At 58.9% G+C, this 17,927-nt stretch overlaps 1 protein-coding gene across 1 annotated transcript in view; it reads right to left on the minus strand.

The window, feature by feature from the left end:
• The window catches only part of LOC119097928 (RIMS-binding protein 2-like), a 54,179-nt gene that overhangs the window by 17,957 nt on the left and 18,295 nt on the right, over nt 1–17,927 (minus strand). The window contains 19 exon segments of the mRNA XM_037220871.1: nt 1–45; nt 376–571; nt 1,146–1,214; nt 1,823–1,924; nt 1,926–1,957; nt 5,200–5,379; nt 7,513–7,644; nt 8,256–8,499; nt 9,453–9,640; nt 9,952–10,056; nt 11,863–12,173; nt 12,542–12,677; nt 13,016–13,088; nt 13,173–13,264; nt 15,160–15,309; nt 15,759–15,863; nt 16,250–16,385; nt 16,869–17,030; nt 17,321–17,443. Of these exon segments, the coding sequence (XP_037076766.1) occupies nt 1–45; nt 376–571; nt 1,146–1,214; nt 1,823–1,924; nt 1,926–1,957; nt 5,200–5,379; nt 7,513–7,644; nt 8,256–8,499; nt 9,453–9,640; nt 9,952–10,056; nt 11,863–12,173; nt 12,542–12,677; nt 13,016–13,088; nt 13,173–13,264; nt 15,160–15,309; nt 15,759–15,863; nt 16,250–16,385; nt 16,869–17,030; nt 17,321–17,443 (2,581 nt within the window).

Here is a 17,927-nt window from a genome sequence, read left to right on the forward strand (position 1 = left end):
AGCCCGAGGGCACGCCACCCCCGCTCGGCGAGTCCTTGGTGACCTCTGTAAGGCCCTGCGGGTCAGAGCTCGGGCCGAGGCGACCGGGGAGGGGTGTATCCGGTGCTACCTCAGAAAAGGCGGACAAAGAAAAGGTAGACAATGTCCAAACAAGAAGAAGAAAGGACCACATATGTTTAGCAGCAAGTACTAAATACGCAGCCTGGCTACGGGTACTACATCAGACAAAATCACATCTATTTTTGGCACACACTGATCGATCTTCAGAGCACGCATGTGCCTGACTTCCAATGCCACAAGAAAGGCCATTTGTTCTTACTTCTGGACGCTGTGCCATGTCCACCCGTCACATCCCACCCGGCTGACCTCTCTTACCTATGTGTGGCACCGAGCCGTAGCTGCCCGGGTAGGCCTCCCGGTCGCTGAGGTTCTCCTCCGTCTCCAGCACGTGCTGCTGGTTCGGCCGGCCGCGCTGCGGCGCCCCCGCCGGCGGCATCCGACGCCGCAGGCGCGGCGAGGAGTGGGCCGAGCCAGTCGGCTCCGGCTGGTGGCGCATGCGCAGTGGTTCTTCCTGTCAACGCAAAGGTTCCGTCACGTGCTGGAGGGACAACTACCAGCATAACGAGTTTTGTAGCATTACAGGATGGCTGTGTTTGCCCTGGTTATAACCTGGGATGACTATCCCAAATATTAAAAGCGCAGCCACAGTACCGTTCAGCATCGGTGAGACAGGAATCTGTCAGAAAGTGCACGGAACTCGAAATTCAGAAATTGCAGAGGGAATTAGCCCTCATATTTGACATTTTCAGACCATGATCGGCGCGGTCATTGCTACGATTCCGACATTTCAAAGACGTGTACCTACCAGGCCTGCAAAATAGGACTCTAGGCGGTACCAGCCAGCACAACCGCTACATGCGGTGAGAACATCGGCTTTCGCGATTTGTTATTGCTATATTCGTGCAGTGCACGCAACATAGAGCAGGATGCGTCAGATGCGGCCAAAAAACCTTTGTTACCAGTTTCCAGGCTTAAGGAAAAGGACAAATTACGGACGACCACCAGTTTAGCCACACCATGTTTCAAATTTAGTACCTGCTACCGTCCACACAATATGCAATGACCACGTAAAGCACGTGACTTACCAGGTCGGAGAGATCGCTTTCAGACTCCTCAGGAATAGCGTACAGCTCATCCAGCTCAAGCTCTGCGTACTGGCGCACAGGAGAGGGACATCATACAACGCTAACGCCACTGCATGCCTTCCAGCGGCCGTACATGGACAGGCGACGCCACCAACTTATCGACACCGCGGCAAACTGAACAGAACTGAACACAAAGGCGACACAAAACGATGGCGCATGCACGGCATCTAAGGGGCATGCAACTGACGGAAACTGACGTCCAGTACGGGCGCCGTCAGGAAGCAAGCATTGGGAGTGTGAACAGGTCAGACACTCAATGCCAGTCAAAAGGGCCCCATGTAGGTCAGTCTTTAATTTTCCTGCATCGGTTCACCAGCAGGCACACGGCCGCGCGAGTCCAATCAAGCACATCGCTTTCCGAACATTTTCCAATCCGAAGTGATTTAATCTCTGTCGATTCAGAGGAAGAGGACGTTCATAACCGCTACCTCACTTCGAAAAAGCCTGGCTGAAGCGACGCAAGCCAATAGAAAACAAAACAAAATAAGACGCAACAAAAGAAGCAGCAGCCATAAGCCACTGTATCCGAGGTGGCATGCAAAAGAGCCTGCATAACTCAAGCTATAGAATCAGCAACATTCCAAACGAAGCGGACAAAAACGCAGCCCCTGCGTTACCTTGCCATTGGTGCGCTGTGGGATCGGACAGGGCAGCGAGTCGGCCGACACCAGGTCACGGGACTTGGTTCGCACTGTGACCTGGCGCGGGTTGAAGCCAGTGGATCTGCTGCAGGTCAATGAGGGCGTGGTCGCCTGTCGACAACGGCGGCGCGGCGTGAGCACGAGACAGCCGCACGGCCCCGGCAGCGGGTCAGGACGCCTCCACAACAGACGGAGAGAGTCAGAGGCCAAACGGGTCAGAGGGGGGGGGGGGGGGTCAGACGGGTCAGAGGGAGGGTCAGACGGATACCCGACGGGGATTGTGCCCCGAGCAGCAGACGGGAAAACAACGGGTGCGGACCTCATGACACGCGCAAGGGCGCTCACGTCTTCCCAGCTCATAGGGGTACGCACTACGGTATCACCGTACGTCCCAGCGTACGCTGCTCCGTCGCCTTCTGGGGGGAGGGGGGTTACCCTGTCCGATCGGTGCCCGGAGGCCTCGTCAGACACCCCGCCCATCATTAGCAAAGCGTACAAACGTGAGTCATGAGGCACACGACCAGACATATTCGCTTCTTGTGGACCAGGCTTCGGGGCGCTGATTCTCCGCGAGTGGGGAGAGCTGTGCTCGGCGCGACTGCTGATTCTCCGCGAGTGGGGGGAAATGTGCTAGGCGCGACTGTTGATTCTCCGCGAGTGGGGAGAGCTGTGCTCGGCGCGACTGCTGATTCTCCGTGAGTGGGGAGAGCTGTGCTCGGCGCACTGCTGATTCTCCGCGAGTGGGGAGAGCTGTGCTCGGCGCGACTGTTGATTCTCCGCGAGTGGGGAGAGCTGTGCTCGGCGCACTGCTGATTCTCCGCGAGTGGGGAGAGCTGTGCTCGGCGCACTGCTGATTCTCCGCGAGTGGGGAGAGCTGTGCTCGGCGCGACTGCTGATTCTCCGCGAGTGGGGAGAGCTGTGCCGCGCACTGCTGATCGCCGAGTGGGGAGAGCTGGCTCGGCGCGACTGCTGATTCTCCGCGAGTGGGGAGAGCTGTGCTCGGCGCGACTGCTGATTCTCCGCGAGTGGGGAGAGCTGTGCTAGGCGCGACTGCTGATTCTCCGCGAGTGGGGAGAGCTGTGCTCGGCGCGACTGCTGATTCTCCGCGAGTGGGGAGAGCTGTGCTCGGCGCGACTGCTGATTCTCCGTGAGTGGGGAGAGCTGTGCTCGGCGCACTGCTGATTCTCCGCGAGTGGGGAGAGCTACTCTCGGCGCGACGCTATGCTACTTAAAACGTTTGCGAAGGTCATCACCAAATATTGGTTTGAGTAGGATCTGTAACAGTGCTGTTTTGGGGAGCATCTTTCAGCCGGTTTTTGTGAATTAACAGGTGATCACCATGATTCTGAATTCGTATCGTTGTAGGCACGTATTCATATTTAACGGCGCATCAAACAAGTCAGGCGGACGGGCGATATGATGACCGCAAACATATTTGATCACAAACCAAGTGAGGGAGGGAACAAAATGAGCCTCCATGCGACTTTGTATGGCGCCTTGCCAAACCACGACGTACCAGTCGCGGCTTTATTTTCTCCAGCAATGTCCTGCATACCAACATAACAACGCCATGAAAATGATATTTGCAGCAGCATTACAACCTATATGTGCGATATGCCCTTCCACATGACCCAGCGTTTGTGCAAAATGTGCAATAAGGACTCAATTGCACACAGTTCGTTGTTTATACACCGCAATGCCGTGACCTATGGGCCATTTCATGACCACCCAGCTACCGGCCGGTGAGACTGTGGCCGCCGGGTCGGCGCCGGAGTGACCCGTTGGGTGCTGTTCGGTCTCCCGGCCGCAGACCGAGCCCGTCCCCGGTGCGATCAATACCCGCCGACGCGCGGCCCGCTGGCCACGCGGTGAGAGCCGGTAACCCACTGCTCCGGTGAGAGTCGGAAACTCACCGCCAGGTTTCCCGGTGGGAGAGTCGGAGACTCACCGCCAGGTTTTCCAGTGAGAGAGTCGGAGACTCACCGCCAGGTTTCCCAGTGGGAGAGTCGGAGACTCACGCCAGGTTTTCCGGTGAGAGAGTCGGAGACTCACCGCCAGGTTTTCCAGTGAGAGAGTCGGAGACTCACCGCCAGGTTTCCCAGTGGGAGAGTCGGAGACTCACCGCCAGGTTTCCCAGTGGGAGAGTCGGAGACTCACCGCCAGGTTTCCCAGTGGGAGAGTCGGAGACTCACCGCCAGGTTTCCCAGTGGGAGAGTCGGAGACTCCCCAGGTTTCCCATGGGAGAGTCGGAGACTCACCGCCAGGTTTCCGTGTGGGAGAGTCGGAGACTCACCGCCAGGTTTCCCAGTGAGAGAGTCGGAAACTCACCGCCAGGTTTTCCGGTGAGAGAGTCGGAGACTCACCGCCAGGTTTCCCAGTGGGAGAGTCGGAGACTCACCGCCAGGTTTCCCAGTGGGAGAGTCGGAGACTCACCGCCAGGTTTCCCAGTGGGAGAGTCGGAGACTCACCGCCAGACTCGCAAGGTCTCCCGGCGAGAGTCGGCACATCAGCTCCACTTGGCCTAGTCAGGCCCGGCACCGCGTCGTCCGATTTCCCCGAGACCAGGCAACTGGCCCCCCACCACCCGTGACGAGCGGAAGCGACTCCATCTTCGCCCACCCGCTCAGAACCCTATCATCATTATAAGCCTGCCGAATGGATGAGCTTACTTCCGGGGAGACGCCCAGGTCTTGATTCCGATCCAGCAAGACCGGCCTCATATTTCTAGATGGCGCAGCTACGCGTCCGGCATCCGTGTTTCACACGTAGCGGGAAATTTACTTTGGCTCAAATCGCATGTTTTACGACGGCTTCGACGAGGGTTGATGAATTGCGCTCTCCAAGAACGACGATTAGCCAGAACACTGAACCTAAATCATCTCTTGCTCAACCCAATATGTGACGTCACTAGCCCGGGGAAATCTGCAGTACTCAGCGATCGGGTATCTCGCTGGCAAAATATGCGCAGGATGAGCTCCGTACGACGGCAAACTTTTTCGAATCAGCGTCGCTCGCCGCATCTGCCTCAGCCACCTCGTCATTTCACGCCGCTGGCTCATTGACTGAGCCCCCACTGAGCCTGGCTGAGCCCACGGCCACATTGCGAGGCATGAGATTCGCCAGTTTCGACAGATGATGATATACAGCCATGCCAAACGCCACTCCGGCCACGCGAACGAGCATTTCACGGACGGTTCCCCATGTCGTCAAGCCCCTCGGTTCCAAGCTCCAAGCTCCAAGCATCTCTCACATCAAATGTCTGCCACGGCTGCACGCTGGCCGAATGCGGACGAGTCCACTAGCCCCGAGGCCTGCCGGTCTCCGGCCCTCCGGCGGGGGAGGCCGCCGCTCACCTGTGGGTGAGTCCAGTTCGGTGACCTTCTTGCCGTCGGCGTAGACGGCGTAGCCGGTGACGGGCACGCCGTTGCTGGTGCCCGAGGTGGAGTTGATGGTGACGGGCAGCCAGGTGACGAGGATGGCGCCGGCCTGCGGCCCCAGCTCGCACTGCACGTCCACCGGCGGGTCTGGCACGCCTGGATGCCAGTCACACGCCGGTCACACGCCTGTCACATGCCGGTCACACGCCGGTCACACGCCGCTCACACGCCGCTCACACGCCGCTCACACGCTGGTCACACGCCGGTCACACGCCGCTCACACGCCGGTCACACGCCGGTCACACGTCGGTCACACGCCGGTCACACGCCGGTCACACGCCGGTTACAGGGAGTTGCACGATACGTTGCACATGCGGGCCGTAGGGACTGAGCGGGCTGGTGGGCTGCAGCACTGCAATTGACTGCCCAGCGCCCAGTTTGAGCCCAAAAAACCTGAAATTTTGAGTACAAGGTGCAAAGAATTCGAGGAGACGCTCAGCTTCGGGTCGGCGTTGGGGGTGGGCTTGGCGATGTAGCGTTGACTTAACAAACCCGCGCGCCACTTGAGACATCTTACGAGGGAACGAGGCGGGCGGAACTGGACTGCAAGTGCTCGGCGCCGGATCACGAACACAGAAATAGCCCCAAAACGACCCATTCGTGTCGATTCGGGCTCCCACGCACAATACAGATGCACGTAGCAAGCCCGGTCCATTGGAGCGAAGGGCAACACGGACGTTTCTGCCTACGTGGGAATGGCTCGGCACCCATGCCATCACTGTCTGCCCCGAAACATATCGGACTTGTGTATTCAGTTTAAATGTGTCGGGTGACGTCAGCGCCCTCACGCTCGAGCACACGCATAGCTCGTTCACGCGTTTCCATCAGCTCTGGCAAGCACAGGAGAACACGAGTAAATAATTTGCGCCCGTGACAAGCCAATATCAGCCCGCACTTTCAATAGATCACAACGTAAATCATCCGCCACAGCGCACACTATTTCCTTTCATTTTCAGTTGCCTGTGTGGACCCCACTCCAAAACAACGCCTAACACTCAGCCCCCCCCCCCCCCCCGAGCGAACCGCTCAATACCGCAGTCCTTACGCAGCACAGCCAAGGACACCGCGCTCCGCGCCCACAGAGCCAGTGCGGTGTCACCCAGCCCAGCTAGACATCACCGTGTAAACACATGGCGGGTGTCACATGCGTGACTGGACTGTGATGACGTCTGGTGCTATGAGATGAGTCAGATGGGTGTAAGAAACAAACGATGGAAACGGGCGTACAGAGAGACGCTGAAACGCAGACGCGAACGCACCAACATAAACCCGCAAAATCGCTGCTGCGTTGAGCTGCCGGAACGACACTATTGATTATGCGTATTTGCTGCTGTTCTGTCAGTGCTCACTGAAAATAATACTTGTGGAAGTATGTCACAAACGCAAACGCCTTTTAATCTCTCTCCAACGAGCCCGTTGCGTGGTTACTTATTACCGGGATAAAATTCGAATACAGATGATGGAAAAACATTCCAGCTCACATTCAAGGCAACATGAGGTGTTGTAGATCAGCAAATCATGCAAACATTCACATCAGACAGGTAAGTGGGTGTGCAAAACTAAACCAGGGTTATAACTGAGTTCGCCAGGCTCTGCCAATAACGTGCTTCCACATGCGTCTGCCAAGTGCTGTCGTATCTCGGGCGGGAGAACGTGGGTCGAATGATCTGCTGTCATGCTATACGGTATAAGGCGAATGATCCGTCTCTCTACGTACCGCCTCAATGCCAGCCGCACGCACGCCCCCCCCCCCCCCCCCCCTCCCCTTCGTTCTGGATGGACATTTTGTCTACAGGTCACATTCCTTCGTGATTAATGTTGAACAAGGCTGGAGGACACCGCGTTTTTGTCACTACGAACAGATATGCCATTAAAAAAGCTCAAATGACAGCTTAGTGCTACCCAGGTCACAAAACCAACCGCACAGATATTATACAGATAAAACAGGTCAAGCCAGAAAAGAGAACGAAAGTGGTTAACGGGTGCACTGTGCAATAAAAAACAGCCTCGGAATGAAGTTTACCTTTCCTTCCTTCAGATCAATGTGCATGAACAAACATTTCGTGAGTATCTTTGTCGGCGACATCGAACGAACAAGGCACTGAAGGTCGAACATCCACCCACAACACCCAATCACACGTCGCACAGCGAAAACCGACTTAACACCGACGCACTCCGATTGCCAACTGGTTCACAGCAGAGCGACGAAGTTACTCCAGGCGAGCTCACCTTTCGGCAGCGTCCTGAACTCGATGTGGGTGGCCTGGCGCTCCCTGGACGTGCCGTTCCTGTTGTTGAACTGTGGCGCTGTGATGTTCTTCACCTTCACGCTCACCCGGTACACTGTATTGGGAGATATGCCTGCAACACACACAACGATGACGGTCTGGCCACTTCCTGGTGCTGAGAAGCACTCGGGGGCATTCATTACTATATTTAAGTTACACGAATGATGGGTACGAAATAAATAACCGTTCTGGTCGCAATCTCCGCTTGCGCTGTCTCTGCTACTGCCTCTGCCACTGTCTGCCGCTCTCGCGCTCTCCCTCTCCCTCTCCCTCTCCCTCTCCCTCTCCCTCTCCCTCTCCCTCTCCTCTCCCCTCTCCCTCTCCCTCTCCCTCTCCCTCTCCCTCTCCCTCTCCCTCTCTCTCCTCTCCCTCTCCCTCTCCCTCTACCCTCCTCCCTCTCCCTCATCCTCTCCTCTCTCTCTCTCTCTCCTCTCTCTCTCTCTCTCTCTCTCTCCTCTCTCCTCTCTCTCTCGTCTCTCTCTCCTCTCTCTCTCTCATCTCTCTCTCTCTCTCTCTCTCTCTCTCTCTCTCTCTCTCTCTGCCACTGCTGCTCGCTGGCGCCGCCGTGGCTGGCTCAAGACGGGCCACAGGCGATCCGATCCGCACCTTCCCTACGGCCGTCTCTCGCAAACGGCCTGTGCCTCCCCGCCTCCACCGCACCCCGCACCGGTAGACGCCACTCACCTGTGATCGTGTGCCGGTAGACACCCGGCTTGACGGTGCGCACCTCGACGCTGTTGACGCACACCGTGTGCTGGTGGTTGCTATTGCTCGGCATCCACGAGATGACGGCCGACGTGGACGTGACGTGTGTGGCGCGCACGGCCGTCGGCGCCGACGGCACGTCACGGCCGATCAGCATGGTGCAGGCGGCGGCGCGCGACGCGCGACGGTCCGGCGTCACGGCGCGCACGCTCACACGGTGTGGCTGCCGGAGGGGGGGGGGAAGTTAGTGGAGGTGTGTGGGATGGGGGGGGGGGGGGTACACCACCTGCGGGATCGAGCGCGGCCGGAGCGCGGCCGCGCGTTGGCATGATCGTTATATAAAGGCTGGTGATGACGATGGTGATGCAAGGATGGTCAGCGCTGGGTGCTGGAAGTGCTGAGGTGGGGAGCTGAGTGAGAGTGGTGAGGAGGCGAGGTGAGAGAGGCAAGGAGGCGAGGCCAAAGCGGTGGGGAAGCGAGATGGGAGGTAAGGAGGCGAGGTGAGAGAGGTGAGGAGGCGAGGTGAGAGAGGTGAAGAGGCCAGGTGAGAGAGCTGAGGAGGCGAGGCGAGAGAGGGAAGGAGACAAGGTAAGTGAGGTACTGGAGCGCGGAGGTGGCCATGATGATAACGGATGCGATGTTACAATAACGGTGTCATTCGTGATCACAAGGCGACCCAATAACGCGCTGGCAAGCCAGTAAACATTCGTCTTTGCGTGTGAACACTTGCGCGACTGTCACTGATGTTAGCAGCACAGGTTCCCGTCAGTGTGCTACGTCAGTGCGCCGGGCCCCACTGCCCAGCCCTTGAGCGGGCTGGGACGTGATGGGATCTGCTCCAGAGCAGAAGCATCCTTTATTTTGGTAACGCATAATTTGACCATAGATTGGGCGCACAAGTACAAACGCAAGAACACGAGTATTAGCCACTTCTAGCGTTAGGAATAACGAACTGAGCACGCTACACAGACAACTCCGTGTCGACGATTGATTTTCAAAGCGATGTGTACACCTTTTCACCGCACCTGTCCCCTCAGTGGAACAAGCGCGTGATCCAACTAGCACACCTCCGCAATGCTAACCACACGCGACCTCCCGTTCGAATCCTCGCCTCGCCTCGCCTCCCCCCCCCCCCCCCCCCCCCCCCAGCGATGGCCGACTCCCAGTCTGACTCACCCTGGTCGAGTCGACGCCCTCGATGAGGGCTCGCGTGCGCTCGCTCGCGTGTACGGTGGTGCGCAGCAGGCCGTCCACGTACACGTGGTAGCTGTCGATGGCGCCGGCCGGGGCCTCGGACGGCGACCAGCCAATCACCACAGACTTGTTCAGCTGGCGCTCCAGCGTCAGCTGGCGCGGCGGCGGCACTGTCGGCCGCGCGGCACAGCTCAGCTGGGCTCGGTGGGGAGAGGGAGGGGGGGGGGGGGGGCAGCGTGCCCGCTCAAAAGACTGTCTGGGAGGTGGTTCTTGACTTAAACTCTCAGCGCATGTTCGCAGTGTTACTGTGACAGTCTGACTTTGCCCAATCGCCATACGCGCTTATCATCAACAGCGCGTACGATGTCATGATGGAGAACCAATGGAAATATTTTATTTTCCCTCACACATACGGCCAGGTCCAGCTCCCGCCTCCTCCGCAGTGTTCGGCATCAGCCCGCTCGCAAGGCGCCCAGCTCACCCGTGCCAAGCGCCGAGTCGCCCCTGAGGTCGGCGTCCTCCTCGTCGCTGAAGACGGACGGGTCGCCGCCGTAGACGGCCGGCGGCACGGCCGGACCGTACTCGTCTGGGGAGGCGGCGTCGGCGTCAGTGGCCGGCACAGACACGACAGCGGCGCTGCCGTCAGCGGGCCGGCACAGACCGGGTCGTCAGTGGGCCGGCACGGACACGACAGCGGCGGCGCCGGCGTCAGTGGGCCGGCACAGACCGGGTCGTCAGCGGGCCGGCACGGACACGAGAGCGGCGCCGCCGGCGTCAGCGGGCCGGCACGGACACGACAGCGGCGCCGCCAGCGCGGCTGGTGGGGAGGGGGTCACGACGACGGGGGCGGCAACAGAGCGTGTGTATTCCACAGGGGCAAGTAGTCAGCTGAGCATATCGAAATTCAGCTGATCCTAAGTTAACTGTTCACATTCAGCTGGCTTAGTTCGCCAGGGCGGATAATCTTGCGTCAACTAGACAAAAATGATAGACTGGTCACTGATGTAAATCTTGGTTCGGAAAATATCGAACATCATCATTGGCCGGTTGTCGCCGTAACAGACGTGACGTCATCGAGCTAGGACGACACACGTGACAAAACAGCGTCTGGGGCGCGACGTGATAATTTCTAATGCACGCTAGACTAAAACTGACGCTACCAAAGGTCATCTGAACGCGATGACGTACAGAAAAGCAAATAACGACAATCCGGGCATAATGCACGAGCGAGTGCGAGATGTATTATATAAGTATATAATCGGCACTCCATTGCACCACAAGCTCATTCGTCAGCCATGCTGATGAAATGTTAGCTAACTGAAATGGTCATGCTTTCGAAACCAAAATTCACCTAAGGACAACTACAGATGGACCATATGCTTAGGACATCCTTCCTACATTTATGTAATACAAGGATCCTACAGGATCCTTCAGGCAAAAATCAGGCTCGGTCATTCCGCAGACAACGTGCCGAAAAAATCGCAACCTCCTCAAAAATGCGCTGCAAGCAGAGAAAACACTCAGGCGTCTGGCAAACGCCGCTTCAAAAACTTAGGCCTGAACTACGGCCGGGGCCACGCCGCGCGCGGGCGGCCGTCATGCGGGGTCTGCGGGGAGGGGGAGGCGCACCGGCGGGGCAGAACGGCGCGGGCCCGGCCGGAGCGCGCCTCGGCCGGTACGACTGCGCGCGCCGCAGCTCGGGCATGACGCGCCGGATCCGCAGGCCGTGCTCATTGACGCGCAAGTGAGCTACCGGACAGAGAGAGCGGTTGTGGAAGGCTCAGCGGGCGCGCTGGGGGCAGGAGGCCTGGCGCACGGGGGGAGGGGAGCGGGTGGGGCAGCTCCGGGGCACGCGGCCGGCCTGACGCCGCGATGCTAGACGCAATGGAGCTGCGGGGGAGGGCTGTGGTTCCGTCACCGACGCTGCAAGAGACGCCGACTGTTGAGAGCTGGTTGACAGTGGGTCGCGCGTAGTGATACTGCCAGGCGTCTGCACTCAGGGCAGACGTTACCATCAGTCAATGGAGCGACGAAATAGTGAGGAAAGTGTTATTCGATGAACATCTCAAAATGCATTATACTGTCAGAGTTCGTGCCATTTTATACAGTCACACGTTAGTATCCAGTAATCACAGCGGCGAGACGTGATCAATCAGAGGTACGTATGAGCTCCACATGTCCAGGAAATGGCATACCGCGGCACTAAAGACCCACCACCGGAATTTAGCGGCGACCACCGTGGCGGGCGATAACGCACCGTCCTGCAGTGACGTCATCCGCACGTCTACCTGTGACGTCACCCACACACTGTCTACCAGTGGCGTCATCCCGCCACGTCACGTCACGTCACGTCACGTCACGTCACGTCACGTCACGCCGTGCCTCGCCTCACCGAGACTGTTGAGCAGCGCCTCATCGGCCGAGTTGAAGTCGAGATCCTGCGGCACTGAAGTCGTCACGGACGTCTGGTCGCAGTCGCGCAGGCCGGCCACCACCTGGCGGTGGAACTCGAGCAGGTCGTCGCCCACCAGCTTCTGGACGAAGTTGGAGGGCACCAGGCCGCGCCGGCCGTCCAGCGTCTCGCCGTCCAGGAAGCCGTCCTCGTCCATGTCGGCCCACACCAGCACGTAGTCGCCGGCGTTCAGGCGCAGCTCGCTCTCGGGCGCTTCGTTCGGAGAGTGTTGGAACGGGTCGTACGAGTATCTGCCGGCAGCAGCAGGAGTTACCGAGATGAGGGGAGGTGGCCCCGGCTCGACGAGCGGCACGGGAGGCCGGTCGTTAGAGCACCTGCACGTACCTACAAGTCAGGTTTTTCGACATTTGAGCGAGTTCGGATATTGCGGCTGTCAGGGGTGTATCAGCTTACGAAACAGTGCATGCACCATCCCGATTACTCTGGAGAGGGCTGACTTTTACCCTTGCATGGCTGCTCATGCCTTTAAGCATGCTTAATGGTGGAGTGGTCATTCCAGAGTTCTGGTGCAATGCAATAGTCCCGACATACAACACTATCCACCGCTAGGAGTGTAATGCTCTTAAAGCGCCCACAAGAAAACACGCATTCGTCGTACCTCGCGATGTGCACCTGGCACTTCCCCTTCCCGGGAATGTCCAGGGCGTCCACTACCCCTGGCTGGGGCGCCATCATCTGCGCCACGTTCATCGGCAACAGGCCGGGGATGACTCCGTTCATGACGCCCATCTTCCCTGCAAACGGCGCCAGCACACGGCTGTTAACGGCAATGTATGGCCGCGCGTATCTCAAACAGGCGACGCGCGGCGCGTCATACACGTACTGGATGACGCGAGTGGAGACGGAGAGGGGCCGCGGTAAATGCGGAAGCTGCATACTCCCGTCATTTCCCTGCAAAGCATCGATAGCAAACATCAGCAAAGCTGGTGCGACCACCCGCAGCCACACAACCCCCAAGTCGCGAAACCGGCAACGTTCCAGCTTCGTACCGCGCCGCGTACACCTCGTCAACCACTCTGCGCCGCTCCTGTGCCCGCGGCGACCCTGCTGCGACCCCGTCCTCCCTCCGTACCGCCGGGGTAGACGGTCGGCATCTGCGTCAGCTGACGCGCCGCCGGTGCGGCGGCCGGCATCAGGCCGGCGGCGATCAGCGGCGCCGGCGCGCCGGCGGCCGGCAGCGCCGCCAGGTACCCGCCGTAGCCGGCAGGCGGCGCCACCGGCGCCTGCTGGCTGTACGGCGCGGAGAGCGGCGCCGCCACCGACGTCAGGAAGGTAGGCTGCGTGCTGGTCGAGCCGGAGGTGGCCAGCGAGTTGCTCAGGCCTGCAACGCGGCGGGAGCCGTCACGATGGCACATTGCGGGGAGGCGTCACACCCCACGGCGAAGGAGCGAGCGACACCTTCATGAAGCGGGATACATTGGGAGGGGAGGGTCTGAAGTTCGCGGCGCGGGCACGCCCTTCGCGATGAAGCGCCGCGCTTCTCCCACCCTGATCACGGGCTGATGGCGGAGCCACTCGGTCCCGAGACGGGTCGCAGGAGCGCTTCAGCGGCCTCGGTCTGCCCCAGCAGGGCAGAGCTCCACGCCGCGGCCTCAGCAGTGCTACCGAACGGTCCGCTGTCTCATTTCACTGGCAGACCCGTGTGATGGTGTAAAGGCACGGATGGCAGCATCAGGCGAGCCGGTCGCTTCAGAACAGGTGCGGCAACGCAGCAGCAGGGGCGGGCACATCAGGTAACTATTGCTCTGAAGCGCCGAGCCCCCGAGCCCTTCCCCGAAGAAAAACGCCACAGCGCAGTGTGCCAGTTACACCAAGTAGCACGATGAGCACAGCGCCCAAAACGGCAACGCAAGCATATGCTCCACAGCATTTCGTTTGCTTTAAAGGCGGCTCAACAATGCGTGATTAGCACGCGCGAACTGAAGCGTGCTGGAGCTCCGGCAGTTCAGCTATCTCGACAGGGACCGCTAACAACTTACAAACATGCAAATGCCCGCATGGCACCCAAACTGCACCTACCGCAGGCCACGGCACGCTACGTTCCTGCATGTCACATGTAACAAGGTCCACACACACGTCCACACGACAGATCGCAGGCGTGTCGCGGCGACGGACAAGACGCCAGCGCCATCCACCACCAGCCGTGGCGCAGTCGCCGGTTTACGACGGCTTCTACAGGTTCCGACGACTGGACACACCCGACTTTCTACATTGTCTAACGATCCCACATCACCGCGTGGCTACACCGCACGAACGCCCGTCGTGGACCGAGCAAGTGCGACTGACATACGGACTAGGGCGCTAACGCTAGAGCCGACCGGCACCAGACAGCAGCGCCGGGGTCGTCCACAGACCCTGCGCGCACGGCCTAGGTCTTCCCAGACCCTCTCTTATTCACAAGCGCTGCCCTAGTGTTCTAACCTATTTCTACAACACCACGGGCCACAGGGGCCGGCCTCTGCACTCGCGTGCGTCTAACCCCGCCCGGCCCACCGGGCGGGCCGTACGCTCGCTCTGCTCCGCAGCTACCCCTACGTCCACCGTCTGCGGGACTCAGCCAGGCAGTCGGACGGGACGGCGGCGGTCGCCCCACCTTGGTGCCGCCCGGCGCGCCGGGGCCGCGGCCGGGGCCGGGGCCGGGGCCGAGCGGTGGCGGCAGCGGCGGGACGCCCGCCGGGCTCGCTGCGGGCGCGGCCGCCGGCGGTGTGCCGACAGGGGGCGGCCCCGGGCGGCGCCGAGCGGCTGGTACTCGGCTGCCGGAGCCGGGCCAAGGGCCGCGGGGCACCGGCCGCGCCTGCGCCCGGCCACCGTCAGGCAGGCGGGGGGGGGGGGGGGAAGGGGCAGCCACACCAGTCATCGGGGCGTTCATCGGCGCGCAGCAGGGCCCGGGGAATGGCAGGAAATGTAGTTTTTCAAAGCCTATAGTGTCAAACGCATGTCTACAACTCTGCCTCGCCCGATCTAGATTACAAAGGAAACAGCGTTCAAGAGAAACTTGCAGCCGTTGCACTCGACATTCTGAAAAATGTGCCTAGTCAACTGCAGCCGCCAACATGTGACACCGCCTCCAAAGCCGTCGTGATATTGGCCTTGCCGTCAGTACGCGGTCAGAACCGTTAATTACCGTTACCCAATGATTGTAACCGTACCAGACATGAGAGACGAACAAAGCTACGCCTGATGTCAGCTGAATCCTCCCAGAATCTGCAGGCTCACCTATCGTGGACCGGTTCTTGTCTAGCTCCGCGAGTACTTTGTTGTCGTTCTCTATTTTGGCCATGATCTTGTCCAGCTCTAGCGTGGTAGCGACCGACCGGGCAGTACTGGTGGCTGGCAGCTGGAAGTCGGTGCGCCGCTGCGACCAACCTGCGAACCCACGGAGCTCGGTCAACAGCCTAGTCTGCACCAGAAAGTGACCGACACTGCGCGGCAGCGGTCAGGCGCAAGGGAAGCGGGGCTCTGAGGTACGCGCAGCAGTGACGAACTTTCTCAGCGCACGCTTCACCCGACATAACACATTTTTGTACAAGCAACGAACGTGTCACTGTGGCGTTTACGGCCGAATCCCAAATAAAATGCATGCTCCAACGTGCATAAGTTGCTTGAGGTATGGAGCAAGACCAGGTATGGAACAAGACCCAGGCTTCAGACGGGCCCAAGCGCCATGCAGGAGCGTGAACGCGTCAGGGCAGCGGGCGCCGACGAACACCTGCGACGCCAGCCCAGCGTCGGCGCCGCGCCGTCAGCACCCCGCCGCGGACGGGGGCGGGCGCCGCCGCCGACGCCGCCCGCTGGCCAGCGCGGCGCGGCCTCACCGGGCGTCTCGTCCACCTCGGTGAGCGCCTCCAGGCTGGCGGGCGTGACGGCAGTGCCGACCGGCGTCGAGCGCGCCGTGCTCTCGTTCGACAGCAGCATCGAGTCTGCCGGCGCCGGCCGCGCGCGCCGCGTCACGCGGGGCACGGCGGCAGCGCGCACTGACGCCGCACGGCGACCCGCCGCGTGGACGGGTGTCGCGCCCCGCCCAGGCACGAGCCCGGCTACACAGGCGCGTCCGAGAGCGACTACCGCTTCGATGAGCAATGGCGCGTTTGTTTTGGTTTGGTATGGGTCCGATTAATATTTTGGCGTAGCGGAATACATATTATATGTTACATATGGTCTGCATCCATCCCCTAGTTAGCACAATTTAGCACAATTTTTAGACAGCAGGCAAATGTTTGTATTGTGACCAAAGAAGACAAACGACGATTGTCTGGAAAGCCAGCAGCGGAAACAACGCTGAAGAGAAAGCCGACGGAAGAGTCACCTGGCGTGATGGTTCCGTCCGGGCTGCCATCCGGCCAGCCCTTGTACTTGTTCTGCTTCTTCAGCGAAGACATCTCCAGCATGAGCTCTTCGTGCCTCAAGCCCTGGACTTCGGCTTTCTTTTCAAGTTCTCGGACCTAAAGTAACCGGCAGCTTTCACCAATCGCCACGGCATGGACATGAACAAAGCGTAACTGGTGCCTGTCTTGGAGCTTGCAGCCTCCTAGAGACAGTGCACGGTGTGTTGGATCTCAACTTGCGCCATGTTTATGCATATCGTGAACGTGCGTTTCTTGTAGCGCCGTCGTCCATCGTAACAATCCTCGTCAATACAGCCTTGTTCAATAGCAGCACACAAGCGTCAGCGACAAACACTCCGAAACCTTACGTAGTGTGCGAAGCCGAATCTAAAAATTCGGCGCTTCTTTAGCGGGGGTGCACTGTCACACCTTTCTTTGTCCACGTTCCTCAGAATGACACAACTCGGGTAGCACTTTCTCGTCCGTTTCTCCTTCCCAGCCCCTGAACACAGCGCAGCAAGCTGGCTCCCCCGGCCCGACTGTTCAGAATCTTGGCGTGATTCGAGGAGACGACCGCAGCCCGAGGTGCTCGGCGCTCACCTTGCTCTCCAGCGACTGGATGGTGTCGAGGGAGGTCTGGCGGTCCGCCTCCGACTGCTTGGTGAGCGTCTGAATGTCCGCCTGCTTCTCTCGCAGCTGTTGCTGCGCTTCTTGATGCTGCCGCTCCAGCTCCTTCTTACGCTCGGCGGCATCGCGCATTTGCTACAATCGCACAACACAGGCGACTTACCTACACCGCAGGCCCGCACCCATTCGCTCGGCTCTACGCAAAAATTGCCTTTAGCGTATTGAATTGGCGCATAACACTGTTTAGCTTGCTTGAGCCACAAGAGTCACAACCGGTCCTGTTATACGTCAGTTTAGGCTCACTAAAATAACGCTGTAAAGTTAAAATGAAATAAAAGATGTGCCGCCAAAATGCTGCGTGCGAATTATGCAAAGCGACGTATTCAAAAACGTGCAAATGGTCTGTGTACGCTATTGCGAGTTACCTTCAGAACGGACTCCAGGGTGGAAACCTTTCCTCGTAGGTTGTCTACCTCCATTCGAGCTGTACCATATTCAGCCTGGACGCTAGTTAAGCTCTTCTCCAGCGAGACGCATTGCGTGCTCAGCTGAAAACGACAAGGGTAAGCACGACATTCTTCTTGAACACACCACACAAAGATGAAAATCAAAATGGACAGAAGCCATATGGGCATTGACAAATAAACGCGTGGACAAGACAGTTCCGCTCACAAAAAAAAATGATGCGCGGGTGAAGAAGTGATAAGCTTTGGTAGCCGTGGCGACTTGGGACGTTTCGGTAGCAATACGACTCAAAGTGCAAACAGCAGCATTAAAAACAGCCTAAAATCTTGAGATTCACTAGGTTTCCAATACTTTGATTGGCGTGGAACTTCTCGCACTAAGCAAGTCACAGGTTACATACGAAAGATTACTATCTTAAGCGAAAATAACGGAGCTGTGTTTTGTTTGAGCACATGTGGCTGAGTGTCTTAATTTTGATATGTGGAAAAATTACGAATGAAAGGCAGGCGTGGCACCTGAACGAGGTAAGTGTCGTCCATTCATCATCTGAGGCTAACGACGCACAAT

This window comes from Pollicipes pollicipes, unplaced genomic scaffold (assembly GCF_011947565.3).
Source record: "Pollicipes pollicipes isolate AB1234 unplaced genomic scaffold, Ppol_2.1 Scaffold_4740;HRSCAF=5597_pilon_pilon_pilon, whole genome shotgun sequence".
NCBI classification, from domain to species: domain Eukaryota; kingdom Metazoa; phylum Arthropoda; class Thecostraca; order Pollicipedomorpha; family Pollicipedidae; genus Pollicipes; species Pollicipes pollicipes.